General features: G+C 45.0%; 1 protein-coding gene across 2 annotated transcripts in view; it reads right to left on the reverse strand.

Moving 5' to 3' along the window:
- Nucleotides 1-15879, reverse strand: part of LOC144594468 (testis-expressed protein 47-like) — a 64953-nt gene that overhangs the window by 7434 nt on the left and 41640 nt on the right. For both annotated transcript variants that reach the window (XM_078400984.1, XM_078400983.1), the window contains exons 4-6: nucleotides 12828-12895; nucleotides 12309-12510; nucleotides 1901-2060 (exon numbers count right to left, since the gene is read on the reverse strand). In XM_078400984.1, coding sequence (XP_078257110.1) covers nucleotides 1901-2060; nucleotides 12309-12510; nucleotides 12828-12895 — 430 coding nt within the window. The remainder of the gene's footprint in view (nucleotides 1-1900; nucleotides 2061-12308; nucleotides 12511-12827; nucleotides 12896-15879) is intronic.

A 15879-nucleotide genomic window follows, 5' to 3' on the forward strand; every position in this document is an offset into this window, starting at 1 on the left:
AATAAAGGAAACATCAAACCATTGAACTAGTGTGAAGGGTGGTCACCCTGGGCTTGATGGGTCGAAGGGCCTATTTCCATGCTGTATCTTTTCATCAAATTACTCAACCGCAAAAATAAAAATAGTTTCTCCACAATCCAATAGTTTAGAATGAGGGATTAAAGATATTATAAAGCAGACAAAAGGTCAAAACAAATGAGGTTATCGAATTTGGGAGTTCAGAAGGAATCGAGACTGTGCATACAACAACCACTGGAGAATTGTGTAGGAAGGAACTGCAGATGCTGGTTGACACCGGAGATTGACACAAACCCCTGGAGTAACTCATTGGGACCAGCAGCGTCTCTGGAGAGAGGAGGAATGGATGATGTTTCGGTTCTTCTGAAGAAGGGTCTTGACCTGAAACATCACCAATTCCTCCTCTCCCGTAGATGCTGCCTGTGCCACTGAGTTACTCCAGCATGTGTCTATTACTGGATAATGGCAGAGCCTGGAGCTCTGCGCTATAGAGGAGCTGCTCTGGTGCAGGTTTTCCCATGAGGAGTAGTGGCTAATGCTGATGCATTTCATGCATTTTCCATATTAACTTGTTTAATTTGATATAAACATTGCTGTCCCAAACATTCCGATGAATCTGACTACCTGTTGCAAAACCTCCTAATACTGGGTCCCATACCCTATGTTTTCAACCCAGTGCAGGTCCAACACCAACTTGAAATCACGAGACCGCACTTGAAATCACTCCCCTGGAAGTCCACCCGAAAATGTGGTGAGGTGGCCGACCTCGGCCTCATCGGGTCTTCGGCGACCGATCGGCGGGTCAAATCTGCCCCCTGTGGCCAGAGCTCTGGAACCCTGGCCCAGCCGGAGCCGGCAGATCCGTTCCCATAGCCGACGTCCGGGGACATCTTTGCGGGCCGGTATTTCAGCCCTTCCGAGGCAGAGACCAGAGAGAGCTGGATAGAGCTCTTAAGGATAGCGGAGTCAGGGGGTATGGGGAGAAGGCAGGAACGGGGTACTGATTGAGAATGATCAGCCATGATCACATTGAATGGCGGTGCTGGCTCGAAGGGCCGAATGGCCTCCTCCTGCACCTATTGTCTATTGTCTATTGACCACTGTTGGTCCAGTAAAATGAATAACACGGCAAGGCTCTGGAACCAAGGGTGCTGGAAAATCGATGGTGGACTTGTACTTAAAACATTAGAACAGTACAGCACAGAAATTGGCCATTCGGCCCACAAATTTTGTGCCAAACATGTTGCCAAGTTAAAATGGTCTCATCTGCCTGCACATGATCCATATCCCGCCATTCTCTGCATATCGATGTGCCTATCTAAAAGCCTTGTAAACACCAATAATGTATCGGCCTCCACCACCACTGTATAAATAACTTGTGCGGTCTCATAACTTCAAGTGCGGTCTCGTAATTTCAAGTTGGAGTTGCACCTGTACTGGGTTAATGCGTTCCACGTCCCCACCACTCACTGTATAAATAACTTGTGCGGTCTCGTAACTCAAGTTCAATTTCAAGTTGGTGTTGGACCTGTGCTGGGTTAATACGTTCCACGCCCCCACCACTCACTGTATAAATAACTTGTTAGAACGTTACTTTGCAATCTGGATCACTGATGCTTTGAAAGGAACAACCTGCCACCAGAAAATCTGAACAAAACTCACAGATAAATGGGTTGATGCAAAATAGGTTTGTAGCTGTTTCTTGTGAAAATGATTAAGTCGCTTCCAATAGCCAAATTTGAAGTAAATTTTGTGTGATGTAAACCTTTCCATCATTACATAAATTCTTGATGTTTTATTATTTTCCCCAGTGGCATATCAAATTGTCAAGTGCATTGTGACAGGAATTGTCAAGTTTACCTCAGACAATATTATTGCTTACCTGCGTCCATAAATACATTTAACGGGGCACTATAATTGTGCAGAAATTGGGCAGGTGTTAAAAGTTCACGAGCTTCCAGTAGTCGAGCGATGAGATTCTGAGGTACGATCAGCTCAGGGACATCATCTAGCTCAGAATCAGTTGGACTGCTGTGGGATTCCTGCAGAGAGGAATAAAGAACGTAAACAAGAGGTGAAATGGTAAATGATTGGAAGTAATAAATGTTGTTTGTCAGCAGTAGTAGAGTTGCTGCCTTACAGCGCTTACAGTGCCAGAGGCCCGGGTTCGATCCCAACTACGAGTGCTGTCTGTACGGGGTTTGCACGTTCTCCCCATGACCACGTGGGTTTTCTCCGAGATCTTTGGCTTCCTCCCACAGTCCAAAAATGTACAGGCTTGTAGGTTAATTGGCCTGGTATAAATGTAAATTGTCCCTAGTGTGTAGGAGTGTTAATGTGCAGGAATCGCTGTTCGGTTCAGACTCGATGAGCTGAAGGGCCTGTTTCCACGCGGTATCTCTAAACTAAACTAAACTAAAACCTACAGAACTCTTCATTGATGGTGGCAATGTTGCTCCAAAATAAACCAGCAGCTAAACCTTAAGTTTGAGCCAGTGTAAGAAGAAAACAGACACTAGTGTCTTTCATGGTATTTTTCCACTCACAACAACTATTTGATGGCAAAGTGGCACAGCTGGTAGAGCCACTGCCTCACAGCGTCGGAGACCTAGGTTTGATCCTGACCTCGGGTGCCATCTGTGCGGAGTTTGCACGTTCTCCCTGTGACTAGTGTAGATTTCCTCCGGGTGCTCCGGTTTCCTCCTGCTTCGCAAACACGTACGGGTTTGTAGGTTAATTGGCCTCTGTAAATTGCCCCTAGTGTCTGGGGAGCAGATGCAAAAGAATCAGTGTGAACGGGTGATTGGTGGTTGGCATGGACTCGGTGGGCTGAAAGGCCTGTTTCCATGCTGTATCTCTAAACTAAACTAAATTAATTTGCTTGAGAAAGAAAACACTCACATACAAAAGGTTGGTGTGTGTTGGAATTTATCTCCATCATTTAATAGGACGAATTATTCTGTTCAAAACATGTTAATGCCTCTATGGCATAATTTCAAACAAAAGTTGATTTTCTATGGTGGGAAACTCATGAACCTAGTGTAATCCTGCACCAACATCTCTTGCCAGAATTGCTGTACCTCACAGCAATTATTGGCCCAACTTGCAACTTGGTCAGGATGGACAAGGGGGCCGAAGGGCCTGTTTCCGTGCGGTACAGCCTTACAAATCTATGACTCTCTAAGTGAAATCATTTTTTAAGAAGTACATTACTTTCCCTTTTGCTTCCCAAATCTTTGACCTGACATCAAAGGTTTCAAAGGTTTCAAAGGTTTCTGTAATGGGAATAGCGCAGCTGAGAACAGCTAGAGACAGACAAGCAGACTACTACAACAGAGGATCTCAAGATCGAAGCTCCCGCGTCAGGGCGATCGAAGCTCCTGCGGCTTGGAGTTCCCGATGTCGGTCTCTAACCAGAGACCGCGAGCTCCGCGATGTTAAAGTCCGCAGGCACCCGCAGTAGAGCTCAGAGGTCGATCCCTGGCAAAGGGATCGCGGGCTCCAAGATGTTAAGTCCGCAGATGGAGAATTGCGGAGGGATAATGCTGGGAATCCCTCAAGGCTGGCCATTGTCTTAGGACCCTATGGGGAGACCGCTGTAAGTGCCCAGTGACATGTTTGGTGTCCCAAGTCCATGTGTTCTGTACTTACACATTTGCCAGCACTTGCATGGAAGGTCCAAAACTGTCTGTTGTTTAAACAACCAAACACCGGGCGGCACAATGGCCCAGCTGGTGGAGCTGCTGCCTCACAGCGCCAGAGACCCAGGTTCGATCCTCACCTCGGGTGTTGTCCATCTGGAGTTGGCACGTTCTCCCTGTGACCATGTGGGGTTCCTCAGGGTGCTCCCACATCCCAAAGACTTGCGGGTTTGTAGGTTAATTGGCCCTTTGAAAATTGCCCCGAGTGTGCAGGGAGTAGATGAGAAAATGGTGTAACATAGAGCCAGTGTGAATGGGTGATCGATGGCGGCATGGGCTCGGAGGGCTGAAAGGCCTGATTCCGTGCTGTATCTGTAACTAAAACTAAAAAACTGGTAGCTTGTGCTCTTCAGGATTACTAGTAATAGTGAGTTCAAGCTCATTATTTCAATGCACAGTTTCAGGCCAGCGTCAGATGAGATTAATCGTTGTTTTCATGACGTAGAACGTAGAACTGTACAGCAAAGGAACAAGCCCTTCATCCCACAATTTCTGTGTCAAGCCTGATACCAACACCAACTCTTTTCTGCCTGCACATAATCCATATTCTTCCATTTCCATGTTCTTATTCAGAAGCTTCTTAAATGATACCCTCGTATCTGCCTCCACCACCATCTCTGGCATCCATGTAAAAAAATGTTTTTAAAAATCCCACAATTTTCCTTTAAACTCTGCCCCCCTCTTATACCGAAGCTGTGCCCTCTTGTCTTTGACATTTCCACCCTGGGGGAAAAAAAGGTTCTGACTGTCTACCCTATCTATGCCTCTCATATTTTTATATAATTCTAACAGGTCTCCTTTCAACCTCCAGCGATCCAAACATAGTGGATCCAGTGGAAACAAAGAATTGCAGGTGCTGGTTTTTACCAAAGATAGTCACAAAGTGCTGGAGTAACACAGCAGGTCAGGCAGCATCTCTGGAGGAAAAGGATGGGTGATGTTTCAGGCCGAGACCCTACTTCAGATCTTCTTCAGTCTGAAGAAGGGTCCCGATCCAAAACTCCACCCGTCCTTTATCTCCAGAGAAGGTGGATCGAGTAATCATGTGGCAATGGAGGTGGAGAGTTGGTTGCTCAGAGTTATTTATTTATGATTTTCACTTTCGTTGACTCAAGCTCAACTTTTCATTTTCACCTTATCTTCTAAAGCACTGGAGAAAGCAGATGAGGCAAATGCAAAACATCCAGAGCCCTTTGTTAGGCCTCGTGATTGTGCTAGTGTGAATCGACATGAATTGGGAACTGCCCTCCTGTACGTAAAATGCTTGCGTCACTGAGCCTGAGCGAACATCGCAAGCAAAACTGAACTTTGCAATTGTTTTCATGTTTCCAAAATAAAACTATAATTTAACTGACAGCAATCTGAAAAGTCATCTTCCCGTCTCCACCCCTTTCTGCTTTCCGCAAACACCGTTCTCTCGCGCAACTCCCTAGTTAACTCGTCCCTTCCCACCCAAACCACCCCCTCCCCAAGTACTTTCCCCTGCAACCGCACTACAGGAGATGCAACACCTGTCTCTATTACCCCCCCCCCCCCCCCCCCAACTCTGTCCAAGATCCCCGACAGTCCTTTCAGATTGGGTCGAGGTTCATTTGTACCTCCTCCAGCCTCTGCAGTTCCTCCCTACAACTACACCTGATGTATTTTGGGTAAAATTAATTCTGCACTAAGTAATACTGAAAAGAATCCCATGCATCTACTGTATCCACTGTTCCAGGTTTGGACTCCTGTATATCGGCAAGACCAAGCGCAGGCATGGTGATCGTTTCGCTGAACACCTCCGCTCAGTCCGCTGAAACCTACCTGATCCCCCCTTTGCTAAACACTTCAACTCCCCCTCCCATTGCCACATTGACCTTTCTGACCTGGGCCTCCTCCATTGTTTCACCAGGCAATTCCAGAAGTTGCCGGAAACTACATGTGCACATTCCAAGCCATTCAGCTTATCATCAAACTGGTTTTGGACAATGTAAGCAATGCGGAAATAATGCTGCCTTTCACTCATCTTTTAGCTTAGAGATACAATGCGGAAACAGGCCCTTTGCCCACCGAGTCCGCGCCGACCAGCGATCCCCACACACTAACACTATCCTACACACACTAGGATTGAACCTGGGTCTCTGGTGCTGTAAGGCAGCAGCTCTACCGCTACGCCACAAAGCCCCTCGTCTCTGCCAGCATTCTCCCCCTCCCCAACACAATCAGTCTGATGAAGGGTCCCGAGCTGAAAGGTCACCTATCCACGTTCTCCAGAGATGCTGCCTTACCCGCTGAGTTACTCCAGCACTTTGTAAACCAGCATCTGCAGTTCCTTGTTTCTACTGTGATTCACCTGTTAGAACTGCAAGGGGGGCAACTCTGCACAATCTTTCAGCTGGAAGCAATACTAATGCTGATGCATATTTGTTTTAAAACAAATTCATGATTAATATTGGGGGATCTGATTCATGTACATGCAACAATATTTTAGTTCACAAAGTAAAATATCAGTTTCAAGGCAGGTGCAGTATCTTTGCAGCTAATTTATCAAAATAGATCTTCAGTCTATAAAATAGACAATGGACAATAGACAATAGGTGCAGGAGTCGGCCATTCAGCCCTTCGAGCCAGCACCACCATTCAATGTGATCATGGCTGATCATCCACAATCAGTACCCCGTTCCTGCCTTCTCCCCATACCCCCTGATTCCGTTATCATTTAGAGCTCTATCTAACTCTCTTGAAAGTATCTAGAGAATTGACCTCCACTGCCTTCTGAGGCAGAGAATTCCACAGATTTACAACTCTCCGAATGAAAAAGTTTTTCCTCATCTCCGTTCTAAATGGCCTACCCCTTATTCTTAAACTGTGGCCCCTGGTTCTGGGCTCCCCCAACATCGGGAACATGTTTCCTGCCTCTAACGTGTTCAACCCCTTAATAATCTTATATGTTTCGATAAGATCCCCTCTCATCCTTCTAAATTCCAGCGTATACAAGCCCAGTCGCTCCATTCTTTCAACATACGACAGTCCCGCCATCCCGGGAATTAACCTTGTGAACCTACGCTGCACTTCCTCAATAGCAAGAATGTCTTTCCTCAAATTTGGAGACCAAAACTGCACACAGTACTCCAGGTGTGCTCTCATTAGGGCCCTGTACAACTGCAGAAGGACCTCTTTGCTTCTATACTCAACTCCTCTTGTCATGAAGGCCAACATGGACGGCACGGCACGGTAGCGCAGCGGTAGAGTTGCTGCTTTACAGCGAATGCAGCGCCGGAGACTCAGGTTCGATCCTGACTACGGGTGCTGCACTGTAAGGAGTTTGTACGTTCTCCCCGTGACCTGCGTGGGTTTTCTCCGAGATCTTCGGTTTCCTCCCACACTCCAAAGACGTACAGGTATGTAGGTTAATTGGCTGGGTAAATGTTAAAAATTGTCCCTAGTGGGTGTAGGATAGTGTTAATGTACGGGGATCGCTGGGCGGCACGGACTTGGAGGGTCGAAAAGGCCTGTTTCCGGCTGTACATATATGATATGATATGATATGATAACATGCCATTAGTTTTCTTCACTGCCTGCTGTACCTGCATGTTTACTTTCAGTGACTGATGAACAAGGACACCCAGTTCTCTTTGTACTTCCCCTTTTTCTATCTGACATGACACCATTCAGATAATATTTTGCCTTTCTGTTCTTACCACCAACGTGGATAACCTCACACTTATCCACATTAAACTGCATCTGCCATGCATCTGCCCACTCACACAACCTGTCCAAGTCACCCTGCATCCTCATAGCATCCTCCTCTCAGTTCACACTGCCACCCAGCTTTGTGTCATCTGCAAATTTGCTGATGTTACTTTTAATCCCTTCATCTAAGTCATTAATGTATATTGCAAATAGCTGCGGTCCCAACACCGAGCCTTGCAGTACCCCACAAGTCACTGCCTGCCATTCTGAAAGGGACCCGTTAATCCCTACTCTTTGTTTCCTGTCTGCCAACCAATTTTCTATCCATGTCAGTACCTATCCCCATACCATGTGCTCTAATTTTGCCCACTAATCTCCAATGTGGGACCTTATCAAAGGCTTTCTGAAAGTCCAGGTACACTACATCCACTGGCTCTCCCTTGTCCATTTTCCTAGTTACATCCTCAAAAAATAAAATATGGCTTCTGCATTGAACGAGTCAGTTGTAATGCTGCATATGTTCCATGAAATGCTTTTAATAATAATAATATAATAATATATTCCTTTATTCGTCCCACACCGGGAAATTTACATTGTTCCAGCAGCAAAGTGGATAGCAAGAGAGCAAGAGATCATTCATTATAAATAAAAGATACATAAATTGTCATCAGTTTTCTGTGTGTTCTTAGCTGTTATTGTTGACTCGTCTGCTGGGAGCAGTGCTGGTTGTGCAGTCTCACAGCAGCGGGAAGGAAGGACCTCCTATATCTCTCCTTCACGCACTTGGGGTGAAGGAGTCTGTCACTGAAGGAGCTACTCAGTGCAGTGATAGTGTCCTGCATGGGGTGGGAGTCGTTGTCCAGCAGCGATGTTAACTTTGCCATCATCCTCCCCTCTCCCACTGCCTGCACTGAGTCGAGGGGGCAACCCAGGACAGAGCTGGCCTTCATGACCAGCTTGTCGAGTCTCTTCCCTTCCGCCGCTGAGATGCTGCTGCTCCAGCAGACCACTCCATAGAAAATGGCCGATGCAACCACCATGTTGTAGAAGGACCTTAGGAGTGCCCCCTGCACTCCAAAGGACCTGAGTCTCCTTAGCAGATAAAGTCTGCTCTGGCCCTTTCTGTATAGTGCATCATGATTCTAACATGAGGATGAGGTATTTGAAATTCACTCAGTAGAATGAAGTTTCTGAGTGAAACTTGGCTGCCTCCTGTATCATCCCTGATCCTCTAATACAACGCTTTTGATTTGGCATATGGATACGAAGGGAATTGAGGGATATGGATGATGTGCAGGCAGGTAAGAGTTAGTTTTTAGCATCATGTTCGGCACAGACATGATGGGCCGAAGGGCCTGTTCTTGTGCTGTACTGTTTTATATTCTGTGCTCTGACACAAATCTTTAATGCTCCATTATGCTTGGATTTCAACGATATGCAATGGAACATTAATCAAGGTATTGCAGATGCTGGTTTATTGCAAAGATAGACACAAAGTGCTGGAGTAACTCAGCAGGTCAGGCAGTATTTTGTGGACAAAATAGGATGGGTGATGTTTCGGATCGGAACCCCTTCTTCAGATTATCTTTTATCTGTCCATTTCCTTTGAACAGTTAAAGCGCAGGTCTTCTTTAAACGCCCATAGACATATTTAGGTAAATAGAATATCATCAAGAGAAAAAAATAGAAGTCCATGTAGTTTAGGTGAAACTGCATTGTGACTGTTTATTACCACAATATAAACATATTGTCACTCAATTGCTATATTAAAGGAGAAAATCTGATGACATATTAAAAATAATGTGACTCATGTTCATTTCCTTTATAAATTTTAAAATGTGATAATTATCAAAAATATATTTATCTAACATATATTTTTATCTTGTATGTCACTGTGATTTCTATTGGTGGAGTCATAATTACATGTGCATTTCCCTATTTCATTTGTTTATTTTTCATATCTGTCCAAATCCTTGAACGATTCATTTTGGCACCGAATCTCATTAAGCCATTTGGATTATCTAACTGTAGAAATATTATGGTGGTGCAGCGGTAGAGTTGCTACCTCACAGTGCCAGGGACCCGGGTTCAATCCTGACTCCGGGTGCTGTCTGTACGCAGTTTGTACGTTCTCCCTGCGACCGCATGGGTTTTCTCTGGGCCTTCCCCCATCCCAAAGACGTACAAGTTTGTAGGTTAATTGGCTTCTGTAAATCGCCCCTAGTGTGTTGGATGTGAAACTGAGATAACATAGAACTAGTGTGAATGGGTGATCATTGGTCAGCGTGGTCTCGGTGGCCTGTTTCCATGCTGCATCTCCAAAGTAAACTAAATTAAGATTATCCACTATTTTCCCATTGTTTGTGATCGATTTGGGCAATAACTCTTGTCTTCAAGTATTTATACCTGCCCTATTTCTTGCAGATGAGACAAAAGTTAGAAGTTCAAAAGAGAAGATTGAAGCCTCTTTTAGTCTATACTCATTTCTACAAACAACCTTGCAATCAATTGGCAGTAAGTAGTTGATTGTCTTCTTAATCGTTTTGTTTGTTTGAAAACTAAAATGCATCCGTAGCTCTCTTCTATATCTTTTAAAGCAAATTAATTCATTTTTGTGTATGTTTTTTATTATATGGGCAATCAAATTGCACATACAAATCCCCCCATCACCAATGAGAGAAGTAAACAGTGCTTTGGCACATTGGTTATTAGATAAATAGTAGCTGGGATACTGGGATAACTCAACTGCTCTTGAAATTGGGCCGTGAGCTCTTTTATAAAACCTGACCATTGAAAGAGTGCTTTCGTCAGCATCTCATCTGAACCAAGACATTTCCAAGTTGGAGGAAATCATTTAGATAAGTGTAGCCAAGTGTAGCCATGTGTCACATAGGATCACGTAGTCATACAGCACTGAAACAGGTCTTTTGGCTCAAATCGTCCATGCCGACCAAGATGCCCATCTAAGCTAGTCCCTTTTGCCAGTGTTTGCCCCATATCCCTCTAAACCTTTCCGATCCATGTATCTGTCCAAGTGTCTTTTAAATGCTGTTATATTGCTATTCCTCTCAAGCTCTTATTCATCTCTATAAGATCACTCCTCAGCCTCCTGCTCTCCAAGGTATAAAGTCCTAGCCGACCCAATCTTTCCCCAGAGCTCAGGCCCTCGAGTCCTGGCAACATCTTCATAAGTCTTCTCTGCACTCTTTCCAGCTTAATGACATTACCTAAATCCTACAGGGAGAATGAACTCACAAGTTTCTAGTTCAAAAGTAAAGGTTTTGAACCAAGCTAGCATGGATCGCTGCTGATTTTCATTAATAAATAATAAATCAACCTTTGATCATTATTTTCCCAGTAGCATGCCAAATAAAATTTAAGAAAACAAGATCATAGAAGCAGGAGTAGAAAATTCAGTTCCTCAATCCTGCTCCATGATCATGGTTGATCTGTCCTAGGCCTCATCTCCCCTTCTGTGCCAGTTCCCCTGAGCCCTCAATGCCTTGATCTTTCCAAAAAAAATCTACAATTTTTTTTTAAAAATACCCAATATTCTTTCCTCCACAATCGGCTGAGATTGAGAATTCCAGAGATTCCCTACCTTAAACGAGAAGTTCCTATGTGCATCAGATTCCAATCACCACCCCCTCATCTTATAACTATTCTTGTATAAATTTGTAACTTAAAAGGCGGCATGGTGGCACAGAGGTAGAGTTGCTGTCTTACATCGCCGGAGGCCCAGGTTCAATCCTGACTCCAGGTGCTGTCTGTATGGAGTTTGTATGTTCTCCCTGTGATTGCATGGGTTTTCTCCAGGTGCTCTGGTTTCCTACCACACTCCAAAGTCGCACAGGCTTGTTGGTTAACTGGCTTTGGTAAAATTGTGAATTGGCCGTAGTGTGTAGGATAATGTTAGTGTATAGCGTGATCACTGGTCGGCGCAGACTCAGTGAGCTGAAGGACCTGTTTCCTCTCGGTATCTCTGAAGTCTAAAGTCTATACCCTCTCGTTCAAGGTTTTCCCAACGATTGAAACATCTCAAACATCTATCCTATTGCCTCAGGCGCCAATATATTTCAACGCGATCACCCCTCATTCTTCTAAATCTGATCTCTTTATTTGCTTGTGATAGGGTTTAGACACTAATGATCGCAGTAATATGGATGGCAAAGCAGTGACTCAGTTGTTGTTCTTCCATGCATTAGTAAGATCAGTGGCCACCGTGCACAGCACCTTCATTCATTCAGCAGGGATGATCCCATGCTGCCAGTAGCCTGGTGCTTTCTTTAATTTAGTTTCGTTTACTTTAGTTTAGTTTTGTTTAGTTTAGTTTAGTTTATTGTCACGTGTACTGAGGTACAGTGAAAAGCTTATTGTTGCGTACTATCCAGTCAGCGGAACGGCTATACACAATCATAATCGAGCCGTCCACAATGTACAGATACATGATAAAGGAAATAATGTATAGTGCAAGGTAAAGTCCAGTAAAGTCCGATTAAAGATAGTCTGAGGGTCTCCAATGAGATAAATGGTAGCTAAGGACCATTCTTTAGTTGTCAATAGGATGGTTCAGTTAGTTGGCTGATAACAGCTGGGAAGAAACTGTCCCTAAATCTGGAGGTATGTATTTTCACACTTCTGTACCTCTTGCCTGATGAGAGAGGGGAGGAAACTGGAACTGTGTTACTATGGGAACACAAGGAACTGCAGGTGCTGGAATCTTGAGTAAAATACAAGGTGCTGGAGTAATAGTATATGACAACAAAGGCACAAATGTTAGAGTAAAAGAAAAATGTTGTTTAGCTGGATGTAGAAGGTGAAAGAAAGGAATCAAGAGCTGCTGACGTATTTAATTATACAATGGAGCCACTGAAGTAGAATTAAATAAATCAAACAAAGTTTGTTGCCAATGGATACCTTGCATTTTTTCTGCATGTGCATCCCCAGCTTTAGAAGCAGAGTGAGAGTTTCACTGGTGATCTTCTCTATTGGCTCCCTTTGCAAATTGTCGTCCAGTCGTTTTGCCGAGATGTTTAGGACTTTATATTCCCACTGCTGAAACAGTCTGCTGGGAATATTGTGAGACATCACCAGGATTTTGGAGTCCAAACGCAAAGGTCTGAAACAAAGTAGAGCCGGAACTGGCAGAACTGTTGGCATCGTTATTCAACAACTTTAGAGAAGATAATTGCCAAGATTTACAGCAGGAACTGCCAATTGGCAGAACTGATATTCCCGCCCATTGGATTATTTTCAGGGCAGCACACTTTAACCATTTACATGTTGATTTTTTTGAGCTGTTGCTATGAACTGAAAGTGGCAATGTTACGTTATGGAGGAGCAAGCTCACCACATCTCTCCTGCCCAACATGATCGCGGCATGATCAGGCCCAAGAATGAACAGAGAATAGTGCAGCATTGCCTGTAGTAGATTACCTTTCTTCGTGTTGCTTCTGCATGTCGCTTAGATCCTGGATTACTGAATGCAGCACATCACTGGAAGACTGTGGGCAAATGGAAAAGGTCAACTAAATGAATTTTGCATCTTTCTAAATATATGCTTATTCGAGTGGGTAATGTGAAAGGGTGGCATATTTTTGCGAATTAAACCACTCTAAATGTTCCCTGCATACGCAGTTAAACATCTGACATTCAGCACCTTCCCCAATTGGCACAATGTACTGCAGCAAGAGGCACAGTGATTTCTAGCAGCACAGATTCGGTAAGGTTGCGTTATTACCTCCAGTGCAATTTGACCATAATCTGTCAGATACAAAAGGTTCACAATATTTCAGGCACAAATTATGTCCAATGCAAACTGAGTTTCTGCACATTGTCTGCACTAGTGTAAAGAGATATCCTGCTTCAAATGTGTTTATTCACAAAACTAGTCATCCTCACAGTGGTGCAGCGGTAGAGTTGCTGCCTCATAGCGCCAGAGACCCGGGTTCGATCCCGACTATGGGTGCTGCCTGTATGGGCTCTGTACGTTCCCCCTGTGACCATGTGGGTCTTCTCCGGGTGCTCCGGTTTCCTCCCACACTCCAAAGACGCACAGGCTTGTCGGTTGTGTACAAAAGAACTGCAGGTGCTGGTTTATACCAAAGGTAGACATAAAGTGCTGGAGTAACTTAACATGTCAGGTAGCATCTCTGGAGAAAAAGGATGGGTACCCTCTGAAGAAGGGTCCGAACGAAAACATCACCCATCCTTTTTCTCCAGAGATGCTGCCTGACCAGCTGAGTTGCTCTAGCACCTTGTGTCTATTTTGGGTTCGTAGGTTAGTTGGCTTTGGTAAAAAAATTGTAAATGGTCCCTAGTGTGTAAGATGGTGTTAGTGTATGGGGTGATCAATGGCCGGCGCAGATTCGATGGGCTGAAGGGCCGATTTCTACACTGTATCTCTAAAGTCACAGAATAAAATGATCATCCTTGAGAATATTATAAACTACTGAGCCAACCGATCCAATCCAAACCTCAATGTGTCATTTACCAGTTGCACTGCCCTCTGGTACTGACTCGGAGGCAGGCTCTGCTTCCAGCACCATTTCCAGATACAGAACACCTCCTCTGTCACCCTTCCTGCACGTTTGGAATCTTACTACCGCTGCACGCTGTCCTCGGGACGGCTACGATGGAGAGGAGACAGTCGCCCAACTCTTTGCACGTTTTGCGAAGGGGATTTGGGAATGAATCAAGGGCCCTTGTAATGGTTCATCCCGCACATCTCCGTAACAGAAGGCTCTCTGATTTACGGGCTGTCAGTGGAGACACATTCACACATTCGGAGACGGACATCGAGTGGTGCTGAAAGATCATCGACTCGGGGAAAGACACTCTTTGATCCGCCCGAGACTTGTTGACCTCCCAGCGGAGCGAGATGCCCGTGGGGGAATGTTGCCGACTGGCCCGCTCCAGACTGCAGGAGTACCTGCTGAGGGACGCACTGAAGCTTGGTGCAGCCAAGGCTCTGTGGGGGAGGACCACAGTCTACGGCCCTGTGCCTGCTTTCCGGCTCTTTCCAACTTCGTTCTACGTGCAATTAACTGGCCTAACCTTTAGTTGTGGCTGGACAGTGCTTGTTTCAAAATATTTAAACTGGAGAAGTTGAGCCTCGGTAGATATGTTGCCAAAGTTAGTTCACAGTTCAACATTCACTGTGCAAAAAGTCAATCTAGTCTTAAAATAACCATAGGAAGACATATAAAATACGCATGGATGCATCAGTACGAAATTTAATAATTAACACCAAACACCCTGAAGGTCAATTTTGTTGACAAGCTCATTCCATTCAAAGGTAAAGAGATTAAAGCATATTGTGTTTCAACACGGGTGCACATCACACTTGCAATCAATTCCACAGTGATGCAGTTATTACAATATAAGTTAACGTGTTGCTCACGGATTGTTATGTGATGCTTTATGCTACAGTTTGTCAACCGAGGATGAACTCAATTAAATGGAGAATGTTGAATGGGTGTTGATTGAAATCTCCCAGTGCATGAAATGTGTGGGAAGGAACTGCAGATGCTGGTTTGAACCGAAGATAGACACAAAAAGCTGGAGTAACTCAACGGGACAGGCAGCATCCCTGGAGAGAAGGAATGGGTGATGTTCCAAAGACGACGCCTGTCCCGCTGAGTCGTTCCAGCTGTTTGTGTCCATCTCAGTGCATGAAGATGACTGCAATCAGTAATGGAGAAATCCTATCTCAGCCCGAAGCAGACAGCTTTGCGAGGAGCCAGGCCGGTAGGAGTGGGAACCGGGGTCTGGCCTACCGTGTCTTCAAAGTTGGTTGCAGGAGGAGCCCCCAGAGCACAAAGTGACGTTGCGCCCATGGAAGACCATGGAGGTCCACAGCTGCCTGGGGCTCGCTGAAGCGGGCGCCATTCATGACAACTAGAGCGTAGACTGGAGTTTGAAAATGGCGCTTAAACATGGCACCTCTTGCATGCGGGCTCAGTAGACTATTGCTGTACACTATGCTAATCGGGGATGTGCTTGAGTATGGGAATACAGTACTGGACTGCAGGTAAGAAAATAATTTCACCTGGCATTTGCAAATGTGTCAATAAAAGCTCCATTGAACCATTTGGATATTCTTCAGCTGTGGGTACAAGTACATTTTGTTTCGATAGAACAGCTTGAATCTATATATAGATTTATTCACAAAATGCTGGAGTAACTCAGCAGGTCAGGCAGCATCTCGGGAGAGAAGGAATGGGTGACGTTTCGGGTCGAGACCCTTCTTCAGACTGATGTCAGGGGGGCGGGACAAAGGAAGGATATAGGTGGAGACAGGAAGATAGAGGGAGATCTGGGAAGGAGGAGGGGAAGGGAGGGACAGAGGAACTATCTAAAGTTGGAGAAGTCGATGTTCATGCCACTGGGCTGCAAACTGCCCAGGCGAAATATGAGGTGCTGTTCCTCCAATTTCCGGTGGGCCTCACTATGGCTCTGGAGGAGGCCCATGACAGAAAGGTCAGAC

This window comes from Rhinoraja longicauda, chromosome 6 (genome assembly GCF_053455715.1).
Source record: "Rhinoraja longicauda isolate Sanriku21f chromosome 6, sRhiLon1.1, whole genome shotgun sequence".
NCBI lineage: Eukaryota > Metazoa > Chordata > Chondrichthyes > Rajiformes > Arhynchobatidae > Rhinoraja > Rhinoraja longicauda.